Raw genomic sequence first — 21,122 nt, 5'->3', positions numbered from 1 at the left:
TTTTGGAGACAATATCCATATCTAGTCTCATACAAGTTAAACCGGTCACATTTAAGAATAATGTTATTTGAAATTCTAGCAATGGCAATACAAAATGGCTGTGGATTAGGAGGTAGAGCGGGTCATCTCCTAGCAGCAGGGTTGGCGGTTCAATTCCAGGCTTCTCCAATCCAAATGTCGAAGTTTTTTTTTTTTAGCAAAACAGTGATATCACCGGTGTGTGAATGTGTATGGGTGAATGGGAAATAGCGTAGAGCTCTTTGAGTGCGCTTCAGTGCTTAGAAAAGCGTTATATAAGTATAAGGTGAATACTTTGGGACCATTTTGTTGCTGACTGAAAATTGATTCCAGTTCTCTGATGCGACTACCCAGATGTTTTTTCTCTCTCAGTTGCTGTTGAATCACACTAACAGAAAAAAAACTAGCTCTGTTTCACCTTGAGTCAGAACAAAATAAAACCTTTATTCCCAGAGAATCTGGAATATTCCCTGAAATGTTCCGGATTTTACACGTTCACTCTGTTTTTAGATGCAGGTTTACAGTGCCTTGCGAAAGTATTCGGCCCCCTTGAACTTTGCGACCTTTTGCCACATTTCAGGCTTCAAACATAAAGATATAAAACTGTAATTTTTTGTGAAGAATCAACAACAAGTGGGACACAATCATGAAGTGGAACGAAATTTATTGGATATTTCAAACTTTTTTAACAAATAAAAAACTGAAAAATTGGGCGTGCAAAATTATTCAGCCCCCTTAAGTTAATACTTTGTAGCGCCACCTTTTGCCGAATACTTTCGCAAGGCACTGTAGCTTCCTGTACCTAGTGATGTGACAACTGAGTGTAATTCCTGATGGTGTAAAATTGGTGCTAATTGTGCATGATGCAAAACCAGACACTGCTTACACAACCACAAAAAAAGCTTCTGTGAATCCTGTTTGGATTGGAATCCCAACACACACACTTCTACGACACTGCTGCTCCACTGACCACTGCTGATGAATGGTTGGGTTGTTGACTGATCAGAAGCATGTGACCGGTGAATGTGTGGGCTGATCGGCATCAACTAGTCACACTTGGACTATATCTCTGTCTCTCTCGCTCTCACACACACAGATAGTGGCAGAGCCTGCTTACAGAAACACACAAACACATTCATCTGCTTCATATTCATCACCATCATCAGTCATCTGTCAACCATGATGCACAGCAAAAAACAGATCAGGTAAGAAATCACCTGTTTTACATCAGTATGACAGACAAACATGTGAGTGCTGTTGCTGGACAAGTGTGAACAGGGTCCAGGGAGGATTTGGGGTCTGGTACTGTCTTGTCCAGGCTTCCCTGCAGGGACCTAGAGGGAACCGGCATTGTGGTTATGATTGTCATCCAAATCCAACAACCACCAGCTTGAATCAACTTGACTTTTTGACTTTTGTTCAGTGAAGCAAAAGCTCGACCTTATGGTGACTTTAAGTAGAGCAGAGAGCTTAAACTATTGATTAGAAAGAGATTTTATTGATATTCAGAGCTGTAAGTGAATCAAACTATTTATTAATGATTCTTTCTCAATAGAGTAACATCTGAAGGTTTAAGGAGGTAGCTGCCTATAACTGCAGACTGATATTGGTTTAGGAGGATTTGGGGTCTTGTCCTGAATTATGAAAGAGGGAGGTCTGGAGGGAACTCTGTTTGCAGGTTCGTGGTAGTCAATTACTGAGTCGAAGACGCGTCACCTCTCATCCAAGAGGCTTCAACAGTTCTGCCCAACCAGCGTTGAGTCGGAGATATAGTATTTATCCCCATCAGTGGTGGTTCAGTCCTTTGATGGCCAACAATGTCCCCTAATGACTGAGTCATTATAGTCCGATATCGGTGAGCGTTGTTACCGGTCTTTGAACCCTCACGTGTGGACTGACGCCTATTGTCCTGGTGTGAATTAGGGTGGGTGTCGGTCCACACGTGAGGGTTCAAAGTTGTTTTGTATCACCTTGCACTTGCTTAATGACTCTTTATGGATGTTTCTCTCTTTGAGAACATCTCTTTGGAGATATTTTTGTCTCTATCTGGTTATTTTGTGTATCATTTTGGTCGTTTTGTTTCTCTTTCTGGGTTTCTTTTTCAGGGGGGCCCCTGAGCCTGTGCCCTGTGGCCCCATTCAGTAATCCATCCATGATGGTTGCAGTCAGGACAAAGTGCAGTATGCCTGTTTCCATAGGGGCACTATTTCATGAATTTAACACCAAAACACAAGATTACAGCTTTAAAAGAGTTTTGTCATTTCACAGTTTTTAACATTAATGTGCAACGCCCAAACTGTAATGCAGAACAGGATCATATCATTAATTATTCCTCTTACCTCTGTTGTAAAAGGTGGATCAATGGGCCTGATTTGAAAGAGAAAACGATGTGCACGCTATAAATGACTTTTCATCTCACAAAAGACCAGGGGACAGACCGACCTGGCCTGAAACTCCCCTGAGGATAATTTAGGCCCAAACAAAGGGAGAGCAGCTGTACCGGCAGCAGCATGATGTGTTACTGATCACGGAGCAGCTGAAATGGAAAAAACTGCAATAAGTGTCACTGTTAATACTTTTCAAACTCTGTCTCCCACAAAAATCACATTTCTCTCCTGTGGTTGTGATGACGATGATGATGATGATGATGATGATAATGAAACAGTGCGGTCAGGGCTGACAGGCAGTGATAATACTACTACAGCTCTGACTGTTAATACTACTATAAATGATAAAATAACATCCTCCTCTCCTCTCTGCAGTCATGATGAATGCCAGGAGACAGCTGATTGGTTGATGTCTCAGACGAAGCATCGCCCCCAAGTGGCGATCATCTGTGGGTCTGGACTGGGCATGCTCGCTGACACCCTCAAGTGTCAGGTCTCCTTTGCTTATTCTGACATACCGGGCTTCCCTCAGAGCACAGGTTCGGCATTATTTTAATATTAACAGCATTAAATAACTTTATTATTGGCTAGCAGTTATCTAGATTGCTCTAATCCAAAGCTGGCAGCACAGAGTTGGGCACAAATTATTTATTCACACGTTGTATATTTTACACTTTGATGAACTGCAAAACAAATCACTTTAATGTCTGTCTATAAAAACAGTAATATTTAAGAATATTTTAAAGTGCTTTATTTAAAAAATGGAGATGAGGTTTTTTTGATGCAAAAAGTCTTTAATTCCACATGTGAAAACATGATTAAAAAAAAGTGAAGTTTCAGTCAAAGGACCATTGTCGGTACAACTAATGATGCTCGTCTTCTTTTGTTGATTTTGGTGATACATGCCTGGCACTATTTCTTGAAAAGCGTACTTTAATAGACTCTTTCAACATTGTTTCAGCGACTGATGAATAATATATTATATATACTGTATGTTTCATATATAAGTGCCACTTCTTTTAGTATTTTCTAAACAACTAAATTCCTGTAAAGCCACAATTTACTACTAGAGCCTGTAGTTTTGCAATAGTCAAACGGTCAATTTGTTTATCGACCGAAAAAACTGCAGCTGATCTGTACGAAATTTATCCTGATTCTGAAGTTAGTCAGGGGTAATCAGTACAGTAGTACTAAAAACTATATAAATCTGTAGGGGGAAGTGAAGAAAACCCAAGACTGTCTGTTTGATTTTTAGAACATGCTTGTAGCCTATTAATAACTACCTGTCAGGATGTGTTTAGTCTAGCTTAGCAGAGGCAAACTGATAGCCTAGCACCATTACAAAAAAAACTCCACACACAGTGTTTAGGGGCTAATCAGCATCACTGTCTGTGTCTCACTGGAATTCAAGATTTGTATTTGTCATTTATGCATAAACACAGTCGAGGCATATAGGAATTCTTGTGCAGGGCTCTCCTTGAGTCAAGTTAAGAGTTTAAAGCCAAAAGAATGAACACCTAGTCTAAATATAAGATCACCCAAGAATATAAAAGAATACAAAAAACAAGAAAACCCAAGAATACAAAATAGTTGATAAAATTGTGGATACAGGAATAAGATAGCAGGTAAAATGGGCAGTTTCAAATATTGCACATAGTGGAATTGTATATGGTCTTCTACTTAGTAGGGTAATGAGGGGTTATTGCAGAGGTTTTTCACATTTTGTATTTGCCATCAGTCTTACTGCAGCAGGGAAAAAGCTGTTGTAAATTCTTGTTCTGTATGTGATGATACTGTTCGCTCTGCTGTGCCTGAGGTTGCGGGTGCAGTTTTTGTGTCTGAGCAGAGTGTGAGCTTGGTGGAGTGGGTCTCTGATTATGTTCTCTGTTCTTTTGCAACAGCACTGTGTGTATATTGTGTCCATAGTGGGCAGTTCAGTCCCAATCCTGAATCTGTCTGTGTGTTGCAGTCCAGGGTCATGCAGGTCGGCTGGTTTTTGGGGAGTTGAAGGAAAAGACGTGTGTGTGCATGCAGGGTCGCTTCCATATGTATGAAGGACACTCACTCAGCAAGGTATACATACACACATGCGTTCTTGTCATTCTGTAGTTGTGAGGACACACTGATTGACTGCATTGTCTTGCTCTTTACTCTTTTCTCACTTTTAACTGACAATAAATGTAGATAGAACAGTAAGCAGTAAACACAAATAAATTCAGCATCTGAGAAACACTTCACACAAACACACACATCTAGACTGAGCTTATCTGACAGGAGACACCACTCCAGTTTAAGTTCAGTGGAGATAAAAACAGATGTCTCCATAACAAATCGGACGTTTCTTCCATTTGAGAGGCAGATAACAACAAGGTTATGACGAGATGTCTGTCTGTTTGTCTGTCTGTCAGACAACATTTCCAGTTCGAGTCTTCAAACTGTTGGGGGTAGAGACTCTGATCGTGACAAATGCTGCTGGCTCATTGGCAGACGACCTTCAGCCTGGTGATATCATGATCATCAAAGACCACGTTAACTTCCCTGGACTGGTTGGTCTGAACCCACTCAGCGGACCCAACAACGATGAGTAATTTAGATACATACCTGGTTATGTGTTGTTTTCTTCATGTTTTGTTCTTCTTTCACGTATGGAACATTTTTTTTCTCTCATGTTGTTCACTGTGATCATACTGTGACTCAGTTGTCATGGTAACAAGTATTGATGCTGCTGTTTAATCATTGTTGATAGTTTTATTAATTGTTGTTGTTCGCAGGTTCGGGCCTCGTTTTCCTGCCATGTCAGGTTGCTATGACAAAGGCCTGCGTTGCCTTGCAATGGAGATTGCCAAGCAGCAGGGCATAGCCAGCCTCATGCAGGAGGGTGTGTACGCCATGGTGGGAGGGCCAAACTTTGAAACCATCGCTGAGGCTAAATTGCTGTATCGACTGGGTGTTGATGCCGTCGGTATGACACACAGACACACATTTTCCTCTGGATCCAACACAGTTCCCTTAATGCGTCTTTGCCAACCAATGAAGTTGCAGTTAACATGCATTTCTGTCCCGACTTATGTAATATATTTTAACAAAGACTTCAAAGGATCTTGTTTGTAATAAATAAATGTGCAGCACTTTTACTGTAGAAATGTTAATAAGGGGGCTGGAGCCAATCCCAGCTGATTGGGGTGAGAGGCGCGGTCCACCCTGGACAGGTCACCAGTCTATCACAGGGCTGACATGTAGACAAACCACCACACACACTCACTCCTACAGTCACCAGTCGGCTGTGGCTCGAACCCAGGAACCTTCTTGCTGTGAGGCGATAGTGCTAAGCACCATGCCGTTGTGTCACCCATGTGAAAACGCTCACTGACAAAACTACATTCTCTCACCAAGAGCTCTAAGACACAGCCACAATGTTTATGTTAATACTGTAACTTAGTGGTGGCAAAGTGGCATTTAAATGAATGATCAAAAACCAGCTGACACACAAGGAGCCTGGAGCTTTTTCCCCACTTTGCCAAGATGGAAATCTAGCTTTAAAGTATGTGGACATTTTGACGAGATATCTGAGATTGATCACAGAATGCAGATGTCTTTCACATGAACTTGATCGTCTTTCATCAGGTGTGTTAACTTCACCTTTTTGATAATGTGTCAAAGTTTTCTGAAAATATTTCTAAAGTATGGAAAAGGAGGAGAAAAACAACTTACAAAACAACATCCACATACTTTATGTTTATGGATTACAAAGTAGATAGATGTACAGTGGACCGTTTTAACTGATATAAACAAACGTGTTTGCAGGTATGAGTACAGCTCCTGAGGTCGTTGTGGCGGCTCATTGTGGCCTGAGAGTCTTCGGCCTTTCTCTGATCACCAACAAGGTAAACATATAGCTGACACACCAACTGGTACATGGATTGGATGGATTGTGATTGACAACACAACAGCAGGACATAAAGTGACTGATCAGCTGATTAATAAGACTGATAAACTGATAATCGTTAGAGCTTCAGTGACAAAATAACCTAGTGATGCAGACTGTGGAAGAATAAAACAAGCTCACAGCTGTCCTTTCCAAACATTGAGCAGCCAGTCGTGTCTCGATGATACCAAAAGGAAAATTCAAAGTAAAAAAAACTTACAGTAATATCTAAATGCCACCACTTTAACATGTTCGAAAGGAGCTTAATTAATTAACCTCTTTATGACCTACTGATGTAAAAGTAATAATAATATAATACTGATTTAATTAAATGATTACCTGACTGACTACTCTGTGTCAGGTGGTGAAGAGTTACGAGGACTCAGACAGTGTGAGCCATGAGGGGGTCCTGTCGGCCAGCCAGCTGCGTTCTCACACTGTGCAGCAGCTGGTGATTGATCTGATCGGCAGGATGGAGATCAATAACAGCAAGACCACCAATAATGCTGTCTAAACACACACACACACACACACACACACACACACACACACACACACACACCATGTATATGTTGTGGTAATGTATGGCCAGGTGTATGGTTTTCGGACCAACACCTACAGCTCCAAAACAAATCTGGGTCCTATTTCCCGACTGCCCTTGTTATCAAATAATAGGACAGCATTAATTTTGGTTGAAGTTGGTTTTTACTTAACAGAAGGGTTTAAATAACAATAGTCAGTCCCTTTTTTTATATGTCGAACAAACATCTGCAGACAACAGTAGTGGACTTATTCCTAACAGCACAAAACAGACACGACTGAATATACACTCAAAATTATCCATGCACAATCTGGTACAACTATATCAACAGATAACTTTCCAGATACAATATATTCAGACTTCACATTAGAAGCAACTCAAACTCACTTCAAGATGCCGGAATTCCTGTTCAGGCTGGAGTAAATACCCCGAACTCGTAGACAGTGTTGTCTCCCCTCTGAACAAACCAAATTCACAATGTCAAATAACACAGAAATACAACCTGTAACTCATACAGACTTCATATAATTTCTGTCAGACACTTACGCCGTCACGGAGCTTTGTATTTCCCTGCGTTTCTCTCTTTTTCTCCTTCTCGGTCTCTGTTTTTCTTTTTTTCCCGCGGGACACTCGCCTGTCACACAGTGATGACGTCACAACATATGCGCCCTCATACAACTGTGGGTGAGCACTGCATGTATACAACTATCATAGCGACACCCAGTGGGCACTTACTAAACAACACCTTACTGCACCAGGGAGAGTTTCAGTTACTCCCCTTAGGAAACTGTAATTTTATTACTTGACCCGGCTACATATATATTAGATTGTTGTAATTACAGCAAGTTTTCTCCTGTTTTTGTCTTTTCTGTAGTTAAAACACTATTTATAGTGACATGGTGGCTAAGAATTTTCCATCAGGGTAAATCTGAATGCAAGTATTAATTTGTGATCCTGCAGATTAATATAACAATTACCACTGTGTTATATATATTTAAAAAAAAATCGGTGACCAAGCTTTTTGTGAACAGCCCCAAAGAGCCTACAACCATGACAGTAGCTCTGTCAGTTTGTAGTCTCTGTTGGCAACCTTGATTTGTTTAGGAATGTTTTCTTTCAACTTTGAATGTGAGATGGTTAAAACATTCTGCTTATTTCTGAATATATTTTCTTCCAACTACAGGACAGGCAGGTATGTTGAACCTCTAAATCAATATGTGCTTGAATGTTTGACAGTGACTGCTCTTTGTACGTATCATTGTGACTTTATGTTAAACCTGTCTTAAACAAGTGCTGCTAGCACCTCCTACAGGCTGCCGTGTTTATTATAGTCACAGCGTCCTGATGAGTTAGCCTCACCAGTGGTGGAACCCTGAATCATCGATATATTTGCATTTACCAAAGCCACTGTCACAGCCGCTGTCACCACTTGTCCACATGCTTATGTACTGTTTATGGAGCTTTCAATCATATCACAATATTCTTCAGACGACAGAGTTCCTCGGTTTTTCTGTGGATCGTAGGTGTTTAAATTTGAATTATTGTCTGATCAGTTAAAGGAGTTGTTTTCTGTGCTTGCATAAAAGTTATGGTTCAATCTCCATCTGCTGAGGAGGATTGTGTGATACGATCGAGTGCTCCAAATACTTAATGGGCCTTGTGGTAAATTATTTTGGTTCCAAGATCAAGAATAAACTCTAAACCATACTTAGTCTACCTTCTTTATTCTATAAAGTTGTGTGGTGTTGCAAAGCAGAGCCCACTGCTTCTCCCCGCTGTTCAAGTGTCAGTGTGATGATGACCCAGGCATTGACTTTCGACCTAGTCGTCGTGTCCCTACTGGTTCTGCTGCTGGTTCTGGTGGTGCTGCTGCTTGTCTGCTGGATCCTCAGACGCAGTAGGAGCAGGTACAGTTACTTCACACAGGAATCATCATCAGCTCAAGTGTGCAAGTCTATGTCAATCCAAGGTTATTTTTATTTAACTGATTGTGAATTTTTCATTTCGTGTCATTGCTGATGTTCTCAGTCTTGACCTTGTGCATTCAAAGCCTTTTCAAACCAGAATTGTTCAGTCCAGTAAAACCTGGGTTGTTTTCCCCCTTGGTGCGGTTCATTTTGGCAGATGAATACACTGATCACACTCAGATATGGACCAAATCAGCTTCACCGAGGGCCTTTAGAAGACGTGGTCTCAGACCAGACGCACACAAATTCTGGTGCAGTCTGTTGTGATCCAAGCTCTTTCTGACCCAACTACAAGGTGCAGGTTTGTGCTAAATAGCTCATGCAGCCCAGTGTGCTGTGCATATTGAAAACCACTAGAAGCTAGCCAACAATACAACTCAAGGTCTGACCTGGACTTGCAACTTTCAAGTACATTGCCTTCTTGTTATGTGTTTCTTTAAAGAATATATATTGTTCAGTCTCTTGTTATGTGTTTCTTTAAAGAATATTGTTGAGTTTGTGCTACATTTGGATGAAAACCTTGCTAATGTGTGTTGTGGGTCAGAGTTTATAACAATTTCTGTGGGTTGTTGTTGCTCAGAAACCTCACAGAGCTACAGATCTCATCAGGACAACCTCCTCGCGTTTTGATCATTAGAGCCAAGCCAGATGACACCCTCCAGCTGCTGGACCACCTGCTGGACCGAGTCTTTCTCCAGGGAGAACCTACATTAGAATCTGGAGGAGAACCTGGGGCAGAACCTGGGGAGGAACCTAGAGGAGAACCTGGAGCGGAACCTGGAGGAGAACCTGGGGCAGAACCTGGAGAGGGACCTAGAGGAGAACATAGATCATATTCTGGATCAGACCCAGAGGTTTTTACAGTAGCACCCTCTCACCCCATTACAGGTACAGTACAGTAGATGTTACCGAACCAAACTTTTACAGAGCTTTTTAGATTTCCCCCTTTCAGTTCAGTGCATCTTATGTAAACTGTAAATACTGTATAAAAACAAAACAAAAAAGAGAATAGTGCCCACATGTGACAAGAGTCAAGTAAATAGCACAAAGAAATAGAACTAACTAGAGGGGGTAACATTTTAATGAATGCCTGTTTCTACAGAAACAATTTTAGGTTTAAAGCTCAGAAAAACATGGAAGTGGAAAACAAATGTAACCAACAAATGAAATTTGTTTCAGCTCAATAAGAGTGCTGAAAGGGCTGAAAAAGGAGTATAGCTGAGAGACAGCACGCCCTGTCTCATTTTGACTGGATTTATCAGACAATATATAAAATCTTAGTTAATGCACCTTTAAGGATGTATAACAGTTTGGTTCAGTTTAGGCATCTCACTTATATAAATTCTTACATTTATTTGGTGAAACCTAATTTAATGATAAACACTGTACAATGCAACTAATATAAATAAAATGTATTTTTTTAAAAATCACTTTTCTTATTGATGTTTCTATTCAAAAATTTATTCTCACTTTTATTAATACTATACTGTAGTTATATGTAGTTATTTCATTTTTCTTCTAATTTAATTATGAATTAATAGAATAAAATTTACTGTGATGTCCTCACCTACAGATACTCCGTCTTCCTCCCCTCATCCTCCTACTCCGATTCAGGATCAAGCCAATGACCTTGGCCCTCTTCAGTTGGATGAATCCCAGCATGCATCTCTCTCCTCACAAGGTGCCTCCTGTAGTGCAAGATCCAAGGAGGAGAGCCAACATGACTATTCACAAGTTTAGAGCGCAATAAAGAAATCACTGGTCATTTCTGTCAGGATAAATCTCTTTCATTTTAATATAACAATTCAACATAAAACACTGGCTAACTGCTGAAAAAATATAAAGTCTTAAACATTAAATTATACAGCTGTCTGCCAGCAAACCTCAAATATTATGTCAAGTTTAATTATGATAGGGAGATTTCTATACGAGATTTGTCAATTTAATATTTAACAGCAGCTTCCAGCTCTGTGCTATGACATTTTGTTTTACATTTGGGTCACTGACTAAAGGTAATTTCATTAATTATTCTCAGTGATTGTTATTTACTATTGTCATTTCTTATTCACGACTAAGAACATTTTTACTGAACTGCAGCTGTGGAGTGTTGCATTTCCTCAAGTGACCACGTGGGGGCAGCAGGACTCACTGTTCCACATAATACTAACACTGCCATCAGGTCTACTAATGTCATACAGTTCTGCTGCAAATAATTAATTTCAGTACAAATAATCTAGAAAAAAAATTAACTAGGCAGAAAAGAGGTTCATATCTAATGGACAGTAGCTGGCAGGCATAGTATAAAATAATAATGTCACAGAAAACATTAACAGTTTTATGTGGTTTGCTGAATGTTTTTCATACCAACTGAAAAAACTTTAAAGTTTGTAACATCGGTAGCTGTTGCTGATTTGTAAATTTTTTCTCTGAATATATGAGATTCAGTAGCTTTATTTTCACACTCTCCAGTCAGGTTCCAAGTTATTCAAGGGTGTAAAAAAGAAAACTATAAAATTACCAATAGATTATATACATTACAAATGCAAAAGTACCAAAATATACAGAATATTATAACAACTTTTAGATATCAAATGTACAATTTACAAAAATAAATTTATGAGCCAGCCATTAGATAGAAATAAGAACATGCTGTAGTAGGTTTTATAGTAGGTCCTTTATTCTGTATGATAATAGGTTCTGGTGTGAATAGGTGAGGTGAGATCTTCAGGTACATTTCCCTGTAAATATGAAGGAACAGTTTTCACCACCATTTGCTGTTTTTTGTTGGTTTGTTTGTTTACAGCATAACTTAAAAAGTAATGAATGGATTTTGATGCAATGTTCTAGAGTAGCGTAAGGCCCATGAAACAATCCATTAGATTTTGGTGCTGATCCAGATCTTCATCCAGATTCAGGATTATGTTTTAAAAACATTCATGACTATTACACTCTCATTAGGGCCTGGCTGTTTGAAGGGGATACTTCCAGTTTTGGGTTATATCTACCTCTTACTGCTACATGGTGTGAATGCACCTATAGCCTCTTACAAATATGAATATGAATATTCTGTACTCTAGTTAATGTAACGTAATATTGTTTTGGATAAAGGTAGCAGCTTTGTCCTACTTTTTATGGATTTGGGGAAGGACTCTTTAATAACTCTAAAACACATTAAAACAGGCAGCTAAACTCGAAACGAATCTACTTTCTAAAACAGCTAAAAATGAACAAAGTCAAGTAACTGTGTATCTGGTCAGTGTGCCTGCAGAGGGAGTAAAGCAGCTGGTTGGATTTGATGAAGAGGATGGTCCTAACTGGACTGGATGAGGTGATGGAGATCCAGGAGGAAACTCCTCCTCTTAAATGTTAAACTTTTAGACTGCGGGGGTGGATAAAACCTAAACATCTGGGAGTTTCAGTGAGAGCACTCACACACAAAGGAAGTGATCTGTGTGTCTCTGTAATCTAATTTTCCATGTCCGCTCACGTGTAAATTAAGAAGTCACATTTCTGCTAGAAAAACATATGAAAACCTAAGAACAATATGAGAACTTGTTAAGTCCAAATTATGACCTGCTAAATTTAAATTGTGGCTTTCACAATTAGTCCCTCACTCATATCTTTGTCAGTTAACTACTGTAGTAAATACATTTCTAGTTAGTTAATTGGACCTTTGTATTAATTAAATAGTTTATTTATTCTGTATTGTCAAATCACAACAAAAATCATGTGAAGGGACTTTGCACAATAAGGTCAAGACCTCACACTATTATCATAGAAAAACCCAACAATCGCAGCCCTAGGTGGTTATGGTTATGGTTAGGATAAGGTTAGGCTTCAGGTTAAAGGAACCGTATCTCAATGAGGAAACAGACTTAGACACAACACCAGTCCTTTTTCTGCCAACTAGTAAATCTTTGCTTCATTAGCCATATCTCTTTAAACATAGAAGAAATATCTCAAGTCATTTAAGCTTCAGGTCTGTGAATAAACTAAATATTTAAAACTTACAGACAGTCTGTTGTGTTTTCTGTATTTTAGAGGTTTATGGTAAAGAAAGCTAATCTGCAACTTGACTTCAACCAGAGACAGAGTCTGAAAAAAAAGAAAAAAGCTTGTAAAAACTAGTCCATCCAGAAAGAACTGTTTCTGAGCTAAACTGTCTTTTGGGTCTAACAGGAAGTGACCCAAATGTTCCTAACCCTCCACAGTGATAAACCAACACACACACACTCCCCCTTCAGATATCTGGTTCTGCTCTGCTGTCGCTCTGACACACTCACAGAGGGAGGTAGTTAACTCTGTGATTCCACTGCTGAATTTTTAACGTGTTGTGGAACTTTTCTTCCAGGCAGGTTACTGTGGCACCAGGGTACTGTTATACCAACAGAGACTGGGCAAAGTTCTGTTGTTTACCAAGGCTGGACGGAACCAGACTGTTCACTGGGTGTATGGTGAGTTTCTGTTTATGCCTTTATTTCTTTGAGTTGTTCAGCTGTTCCTTACAAAAATGCATGTGTGAAATTTACGTTTTCACACATTAAATATTGTATCTCACTGAAATATCCAAAAACAAATCCACATTACATCAGAACAAGGTCTTTTGGATATATTACATGTGAAAATTGCCATTTCAGTATGTAAAAATGTTTACACAGTATAGATTGATGTGGTTTTGTCTGTTTTTTTTAATTCTGAAATGTGAAAACATTGGTTTCTGTGAGGGGTTTTTGATGGTTTCTCTTGATGTGAAATCACTTGATGTGGTTCAGTAACACTGTAGAATTTGACCCTTGACCCCATGACTGATTTGTTGTGGATAAATGAGCAGAAATAGAAAATATCATTCTCATAGTTAGCATTTTAGAAGTTGTTACTCTTTTCCTAAATACACACAGTGTTTACACGTTTACAGAGTACCCCCTGAAGGCAGGGCTCTGACCCGCTCTGACTCGCCCTCACCATTGTGACTGCTGTACTTGACACCTTTAAATGCTTGAATTATTTATTGTAGGAGGTTTGTTTGTGCATCTGGAGTAACCAGAATCTGACCGGAGACTTGAGTTTGGTGGTTTCCAAATGATATTCAGTCTAAGTAGCTTTTAAGATTTTTGAGTGAATCAGAATCAGCTTTACTGACCAGGTCTGTTGAACATACAAGGGATTTGACTCTGGTACAGCAGCTCTTTCTGTCAATGTGTATGTACAATGTGCTTCGACCAGTGTGCCAGCACCTTTAAGTATTGAGTTAATAGGTAAAGGTGCTGTTGTACTGGACTACAATATAGTCAGAGGAGTCTCTATATTTTTGTCCTCTCCAGCTACATACATGAGAGGGTCAGAATATTAGAAGGAAGGAGTTCAGTTTGTGTCCAGGATGTGGAGGGTCGGCAGAAATCTTCTCTGTCCTTCTTTTGACCCATGAGGGCAGGGCAGCTCTGCTGATTCTTTGCTCAGTTCTGACTGTCCACCGGAAGTCTGTTCCTGTCCTGTTTGATTGCTGAAACAAACCAGACAGTGATGGATGAGCAGAGAACAGACTTGATGATTCCTCTGTAGAACTGTATCAGCAGCTCCTGGGGCAGATCGAACTTCCTGAGCTGGTTCAGGACGTACATCCTCTGCTGTGCCTTCTTGGTGATGGTTCTGATGTTGGACGTCCACTTCAGGTCCTGGGAGATAGTGGAGCCCAGAAACATGAAGGTCTCCACTGTAGAGTGATATGCACAGTTTCTTTAACTGATACTGGACCCACTACATACTTTTGGTTTGTGTTGTTAAAGAAAGCCAACATTTCTGTTTTTTGGACCAAAAAAAGAAAGAAATCCATGCTGTAACCCCCCAGATCCCAAGAACATGTCACACTGACTCTGATCTGCATGGGTCACACCCCCTATCAAGAAAAAGGCTACAATCCAAGGAAATTAGGTGTTAGTTTGCTATTTGTTTCACACAAAAATTAGACTGCTCGGCATCATCACATAATCCCACAAAGCAGCCACAGACATCAGAAGGTAATAAAGTTGTAAATGAGGGTTAGCTCAGCAGCCAACTGTCTGCAACAGTAATATCGCATCATGATTGTTTCATGGTCTTTTGATAAACTTTTAGCCAGACAGTGATGTGCTGTGTGTCACAGCTGAGCCCACAACAGAATATGCATTTTCAATATTCTGTTAGGATGGATTCACATAGACTTTTCACTCTGGAAAAAAAACACAGTCCTTCTCATTCATTTAAATGGGGAAAATGCGTTTACGCAGCAAAGACCAGCATCACAGTGGACTCTGCCAAAGCAACACGCCGTCATGTGGAAGAATTTGTTGGATGTGGTTCAACTTTTTCTGGAACTCAAGATGACATCACCCAGCAAGGTGCTGCTCTGGCCAATCACTTAGTACGAACGCCACATTTCTCCTTTTTACCTCCAGGTGGATGTGGATGGAGAACTTTAAAAAAAACAACACATCCATTTTCAGCTTTTCAGAAAGAATTAAATTAGTTTGGAGAGGGGCTGGGTCTTAACTTATCAGCTATAATCAGCATTTATATAATAACAAAATGACAAAGTGAAAACAATGTGAAAAAAGTGACCTGACTGAATTGGCTTTACAGAACCTTATAGTGAGTTTTAGCTCATTGTTTAGCTGTCCAGTCAGCAGCCACTTTACCATTTTGGTTCATCCTTGTTATTCTGATAGACCTAGAACAACTGCAGCAGGCTACTGTTTTCAGCAATAATTTCCTAAAAACCCAATAACTACCAAACACCAGACAGACACAGTTAGATTGACGAGCTAGTCAACACAGTAGAGCATTTAGCAGCTAAAGAGTCAGATATTACCTTCAAGAGTTGGTAGAGACCAAAAACAGAGGTAAAACAGAGTGAATATTGGACATAGATACATCAGGTGATCAGAAACACGACTCCAAATGAATCATAGCGTTGCTATGAAACTGCTGGATGTGTAAGTATACATTTGCTGACAAGTTCATCATATTAAAAAACTTTTTTTTTACTCCAGGGTTAAACATCCGCTCTGTCCTGATGTCTTTACCATAGCAAACATGACTCTCAACACCCAGAGAGAAAAGGAGCCTCTGCCGTGGCCATGCAGCACTCCAATTCCTCCTCCACAATTCATGCAGCACCCGTCCTGGAATCAGGACCTCCAGCTCCCTGGCAGCACCCAGCCTGACCCCAAGCAGCCCCAGCCCCAACACAGCCACCCTCCTCTGGGACAGTCAGCGTCCTACCATCCTGGAGACAAGTCCCTCCACTACCGGGCCCACTGGAGTTCAGACTCAGACGACGACTCGCAGAGTGACTCGGACTGTGTTTACAGAGTGGTGTTGTTAGGCGACCACGGTGTTGGAAAGACCAGTCTCGCTGGAATCTTTGCTGGGATCACAGAGAAAGATGAACAACCCGAAGGTGAGATGTTACTGGCCAAGTATGTTGAACACACAAGGAATTTGACTTTGGTACATTGGCTCCCAACCTGCTTCCATAAGACAACAAGAAAAAAAGGTGTGTTAAATATTGAAAAATTGAAAAAATTGTATTGAAAAATAATCATTTATGGTTGTATGATTAGTTTGTCTAGTTTAAGTGTTAATCATTAATGTTGCAGCTTTAAATAAACCTTCATAAACTATTTTATACTTTTTTCTTGTTGACCGCTTTACCAGGGTGTGTGTGCATGTGTTTTTTTGCTGTAGCTGATTTCCAATCAGTCTTCAGAGGGTTCACTTTCTCTAGCAAACATCTGTTGCATTGTTGTTGTTTTTTTAACAACCAACAAGCCCCTTTTTAAATTTGATCTGTTTATTGCTGAATAAATAAAAGAAATATTCGTTTGTAAATGTAGTTTAACATTTACATGACATTTGACCTCAATATATTGATCATTTTCATGTAGGATCCATTGTTTTTGGACTTTTGAGTCCAGAGTTCTCCATTTTTGTCTGCTTTTTAAAAAGTCTGTCCAACACAAGGCCAACAGCTTTATGGAAGTGACAGACTGAATCACTGGAGTACTCTTTAATTTTTTTCCAGTTGTTTGTGTTGTTGTTTTCACAATATAACTCAGTCCTAAGCAGATCAGTGTTTCTGTCCCTGACTTCACAACCTTGACTGACCCAATATCATCGATCAGCTCCTGGTCACGTGTTCATTGACCTGAGGCCATGGTTGATCCAGTTACAGTCTAACGAGGTGGGAGGGAGCAGAGCCTGTCTGCTGGTTACATTGTGCGCTAGTTTTACTTTTTTTATTGTTGTTGTCATTGTGGTTGTTGTTGTTGTTGTTGTGTGCTCTAATTCCTGGTGCTGTTATTTGCTTCAGGTTACTCACCAGGTTGTTGTTTGTCTCTTTATGATTGCAAATCTAAAGGCCAGCAGCTGTGATTTGCTGTTGGTCCTGTATACTGCTTATTGTTTGTTGCCATGTTCGTGGCACAGCTCTAGAAATAAAGGTGTCGGTTGGTCAGTCCACTACTTTGGCCCAGACTGAAACAAGTCAGCAGCTGTTGGATAGATTGGCATGACATTTTTAAAGGTACTGGCTCTGGTGATCCCCTGACAGTTCACCTTCTACAACTACCATCGTGTTTTCTTTTTTCTTTTTTTTACCTAAATACCCACAAAAGGAATGACATCAGCCTCATTGCCTCAGTCGATGTTAGCATTTCATCCTGTTAAACTTCATGAGCACTGTAAACATCATACCTGCTAAACATCGGCATATTAGTATTGTTATTTTTAGCATGTTAGCATTTAACAGAAAGTATAAAGAGCTACTGGCATGACAGCAGATTCTCTTGTTGTTTATTGTTTGTTACAGGGGACACATACGAGCGAACGCTGACAGTAGATGGAGAGGAAACCACACTTATTGTCATGGACACCTGGGAGAATGATAAACTGGTACAGAGTGTGTGTGTGTGTGTGTGTGTGTGTGTGTGTGTGTGTGTGTGTGTGTGTGTGTGTGTGTGTGTGTGTGTTTGCCATGAGATATCAGGTGTGAAGCCCTGCTCTTGTCATGAGTACATGATCATATGATCATCTACAGAAATAGCTGTTATCAGAGGTGTCTGGACAGTTTGGCCGCTGTGGAATTTGTGTCCAAATCCACATGAGATAACAACCATGTAGTCACACTTTACAGTTTGAATAATTATGATCAGGTTATGAAAGAAAGAGCTAAATATTTTCTTGTGATAATGAAAGTATTTATTTGTGATGACAAAAACATAAGCTGGTTATGTTAAATGCACAAAATGCCATTTTCGAGGAAAGCTTTAATTTTGAGAGACTATTCTTTTTAAAACCTGCACTCCTTTAGTGTATGAAAGTTGTGATGTTTAAATTATTATTATTATTTAAACGATTACAAATGAGTGAGTGTCAGGAATGCATTTGCCCCCATGCTGAATTTCCATACAGTTGGATCACAGCTGGTGCACCAGTTGGCAGAGGTGGGAGTAAGTCACATGTGTACAAGTCACAAGTATGTTGCAAGTTTTAACCTTGAAGACTCAGGCAAATCCCAAGTCAAGTCGAGTCTCTGCTATTAGTCAAGCAAGTCACAAGTCAACTCATACAAAACTCTGATGATCTTCCCCATTTTCCACATTTAAATCGGTTAAAAGACAGTGATCACAAAAAGTTGTTTTAATCATTAGCATAAAGTGTTGCACCTTGCTTTCACTTACACTTTTCTTTTGCCACGTTTACCCTACTGATATGTGGCATTTTGTGGCAATCAATAGCAAGCCTCCTATATGAGCAACAGTGGTGAGTGGGGCTGTGAAATAATAATATAGCCCCGTAGTTCTATACCTGAAAACATAAGTGAATGAATGTCATTTTTGGCTTTATCCCATTAGGGGTCACCATTTGTGGTGCCAACATGGCGCCATGTTGACATTTGGCACGTGTTTTATGCCGGATGAACTTCCAGACACAACCCTGATTCGAACCCGGGCCTCGGCAGCGAGAGCACTGCACCCTAACCACTAGTCTATCAGCTGAAAACATAAGTACAACACAAAAAAATTACAACACCATTTTAGGACTCCTGCCACGGCAGGCAATACATATTGTTATAAAAATAAATGTTATTTACTGGACTGCTCACACTGCTGCCAACACCACCCTGATCAGTGCAAGAAGCTTTAGAAGTAGACTAGTCGATCTGTATTTCCACAGTAGTTCTTAAATATCTGCATTTAAAAGATGTCACTCGCTCTCTCAGGAGGGGAAAGATGGCTCCTCTCAGGATGACTGTCTGAAGGTGGGGAGTGCTTATGTCATTGTCTACTCTGTCACCGATCGGTCGACCTTTGACTCTGCTGCTGAGCTCCGCATCACACTACGACGCACTCGCCAGGCCGACAACATTCCCATCATCCTCGTTGGCAACAAGAGTGACCTGGTCCGGTCTAGAGAAATTGCTGTGGAAGGTGGGGGTCAAAGGTCCAAAGGGATACTGTATATGCATACATCTATATATATATGCAACAATAGATAATCAGGTTTTGCTAATACAATCATTTATTCTCTTTATGTGTCTTTTTCTCCAGAGGGCCGAGCATGTGCTGTGGTGTTTGATTGTAAATTCATAGAGACGTCTGCATCTCTGCAGCACAATGTGGCCGAGCTGTTTGAGGGCGTGGTTCGACAGATCCGCCTCCGTCAGGACGGCAGTGAAGCTGTCCCTCGTCGACACTCTGTCTACAAACGCAAAGAGAGCCTTACCCAGAAGGCTCGCCGCTTACTGGACCGACTGGTGGCACGAAACAACCAGCGCATGGCAGTCAAAGTGCGGTCCAAGAGCTGCCATGATCTGGCCGTCCTCTAAAAACACATGTCCTCCAGGAACGTCAGGTTAGACTTTCTTAGACTCGTTGAAGTTCTTGCTGGTTGTGATATCATGGATGACGGTGTCGGTGGCAATTCCCTCAATTAGCAAGCCAACAGTCTGTCAAGAGCAATTCGTTGTGAACTGAGTCAGTAGACAGTACCTGTGATCATGTGACCAGCTCAACTTCATCTTTGACCATTAGGTGTCAGAATATTTGTGACTTTTCTTGATGATGTAAATAGAAAAACAAAATCTGATGCCTGTAAATGATCATCAGTGTAGAGTTAAATTTTTGTTCATTGTTCAGTGTGTGTGTGTGTGTGTGGCCTTGTTTTTCTATACTTGTGAAGCCCCAGATAAGAGAGTTATTATCTTCCCAAGGACCAGAAGTCATTTGTGGGGACCGGAAGCTGATCCTCATGACATAGTTCATCAAATTTTATGAAAACCTTGGGATGTAAGGTTAGAGCAAGTGTCGGCTTTGGTTAAGTGTTAGGTGTTAGGCAAGTAGTGCTTCTGGTTAAGGTTAGGGTAAGTCTCCTGGAAATGAATGTAAATCTATGTAGGGACCAGGTAAGTGACAAAAACAGGGATGTGTGTGTGAGAACAGGATGTCCTGTAATTTCCACTGTGTCCACTGCGCTGTTCTCCTGAGGGCTCTGTTGTTTTAAAGGACCAGTCGTCTCAAAATCACATTTTACACACATCCAGTAGAGGAGATCATCGCCATGATATGTTATAAATATGGGTTTCACTTTATTATTTTTCCTAATTCTTTATTTTACTTTTTTGTTGTTTTTTTTAACCCTCCCCTCTGCTTAGCTATGGTGACTAGTGCATCATGTAGTTAAGAGAAATAATAAAATATAAACACTTTGGGAGAGTTGTTTAGAAAGTAAAAGTGTAGGAAGTGCTTTAAACTGTGCTTATTTGCTCTGACATAGGTTCAAATGTTAGCAATGTTGAGCTAACAAGCTAATCACCAACAGTAGTAACCTAAAGTTACTTCTGAACTAAGAGTTAACACACACTACTAGCTATTTTGTGGGATTACAGTTTATGTTAAGAAAACGTTCACTACCAAAACATCCATTGCATAGAAGCTGTCTGTGGATGACACTGGGCTTCACAGCTTTTAGCTTCATATCATACATGTAGCTATGTACGCTTTTAACATGCTCTTGCGGGGTTCTCATTTTAAAACAGGTCAGCCAGGTGACTCACTTTTTAACCAACTAGCATAGTGCTTTCATTAACTAGCTAACTACAGCTGATGGAATCAGCTATAGAGACAGTTTCAGTCAAATTAATGGTGGCAAGCTGCTTTTGTCATGTTCTAAAATTAAGTACATATTATCAAAACTTTTTATATGAAAAATCTGATCATTGTAAACTAAATATGTGCCATGCAGGAATG

At 40.1% G+C, this 21,122-nt stretch overlaps 3 protein-coding genes across 8 annotated transcripts in view; all 3 read left to right on the top strand.

The window, feature by feature from the left end:
• Positions 1–762: 762 nt before the first annotated feature.
• On the top strand, positions 763–6,844 carry pnp4a (purine nucleoside phosphorylase 4a). The gene is made up of 7 exons (XM_020611120.1): positions 763–1,223; positions 2,781–2,944; positions 4,375–4,478; positions 4,814–4,989; positions 5,177–5,367; positions 6,210–6,289; positions 6,692–6,844. Exons 1-7 carry the CDS (start codon positions 1,198–1,200, stop codon positions 6,842–6,844), a joined length of 894 nt encoding a protein of 297 aa, XP_020466776.1. The 5' UTR covers positions 763–1,197.
• A 1,155-nt stretch (positions 6,845–7,999) lies between these two features.
• On the top strand, positions 8,000–10,607 carry LOC109966349 (guanine nucleotide-binding protein G(s) subunit alpha isoforms XLas-like). 3 transcript variants are annotated; one of them, XM_020611121.1, is made up of 4 exons: positions 8,000–8,063; positions 8,607–8,778; positions 9,419–9,726; positions 10,412–10,607. In XM_020611121.1, the coding sequence occupies exons 2-4, from the start codon at positions 8,666–8,668 to the stop codon at positions 10,576–10,578; spliced, it is 588 nt and encodes a 195-aa protein (XP_020466777.1). In that variant the 5' UTR covers positions 8,000–8,063; positions 8,607–8,665; the 3' UTR covers positions 10,579–10,607. The 3 variants fall into 3 exon arrangements, with proteins under 3 accessions (XP_020466777.1, XP_020466778.1, XP_020466779.1); XM_020611122.1 differs by having other exon boundaries at positions 8,011–8,063; positions 8,628–8,778; XM_020611123.1 differs by lacking the exon at positions 8,000–8,063 and adding an exon at positions 8,070–8,533 and having other exon boundaries at positions 8,628–8,778.
• A 2,306-nt stretch (positions 10,608–12,913) lies between these two features.
• rem1 (RAS (RAD and GEM)-like GTP-binding 1) overlaps positions 12,914–21,122 on the top strand; it is a 10,942-nt gene continuing 2,733 nt past the window's right edge. The window contains exons 1-5 of one of the 4 annotated variants that reach the window (XM_020611099.1): positions 12,914–13,292; positions 15,864–16,273; positions 17,684–17,766; positions 19,097–19,304; positions 19,425–19,728. In XM_020611099.1, coding sequence (XP_020466755.1) covers positions 15,907–16,273; positions 17,684–17,766; positions 19,097–19,304; positions 19,425–19,702 — 936 coding nt within the window. In that variant the 5' untranslated portion in view covers positions 12,914–13,292; positions 15,864–15,906 and the 3' untranslated portion in view covers positions 19,703–19,728. Of the gene's footprint in view, positions 13,293–14,530; positions 16,274–17,683; positions 17,767–19,096; positions 19,305–19,424; positions 20,175–21,122 lie in introns of those variants that run through there. The other 3 variants (XM_020611097.1, XM_020611096.1, XM_020611098.1) reach the window with 3 other exon arrangements.

This window comes from Monopterus albus, unplaced genomic scaffold (assembly GCF_001952655.1).
Source record: "Monopterus albus unplaced genomic scaffold, M_albus_1.0 scaffold110.1, whole genome shotgun sequence".
NCBI classification, from domain to species: Eukaryota; Metazoa; Chordata; class Actinopteri; order Synbranchiformes; family Synbranchidae; genus Monopterus; species Monopterus albus.
The sequence above is the reverse complement of the archived record's forward strand: the minus strand, read 5'-3'. Positions and strand labels throughout refer to the sequence as shown.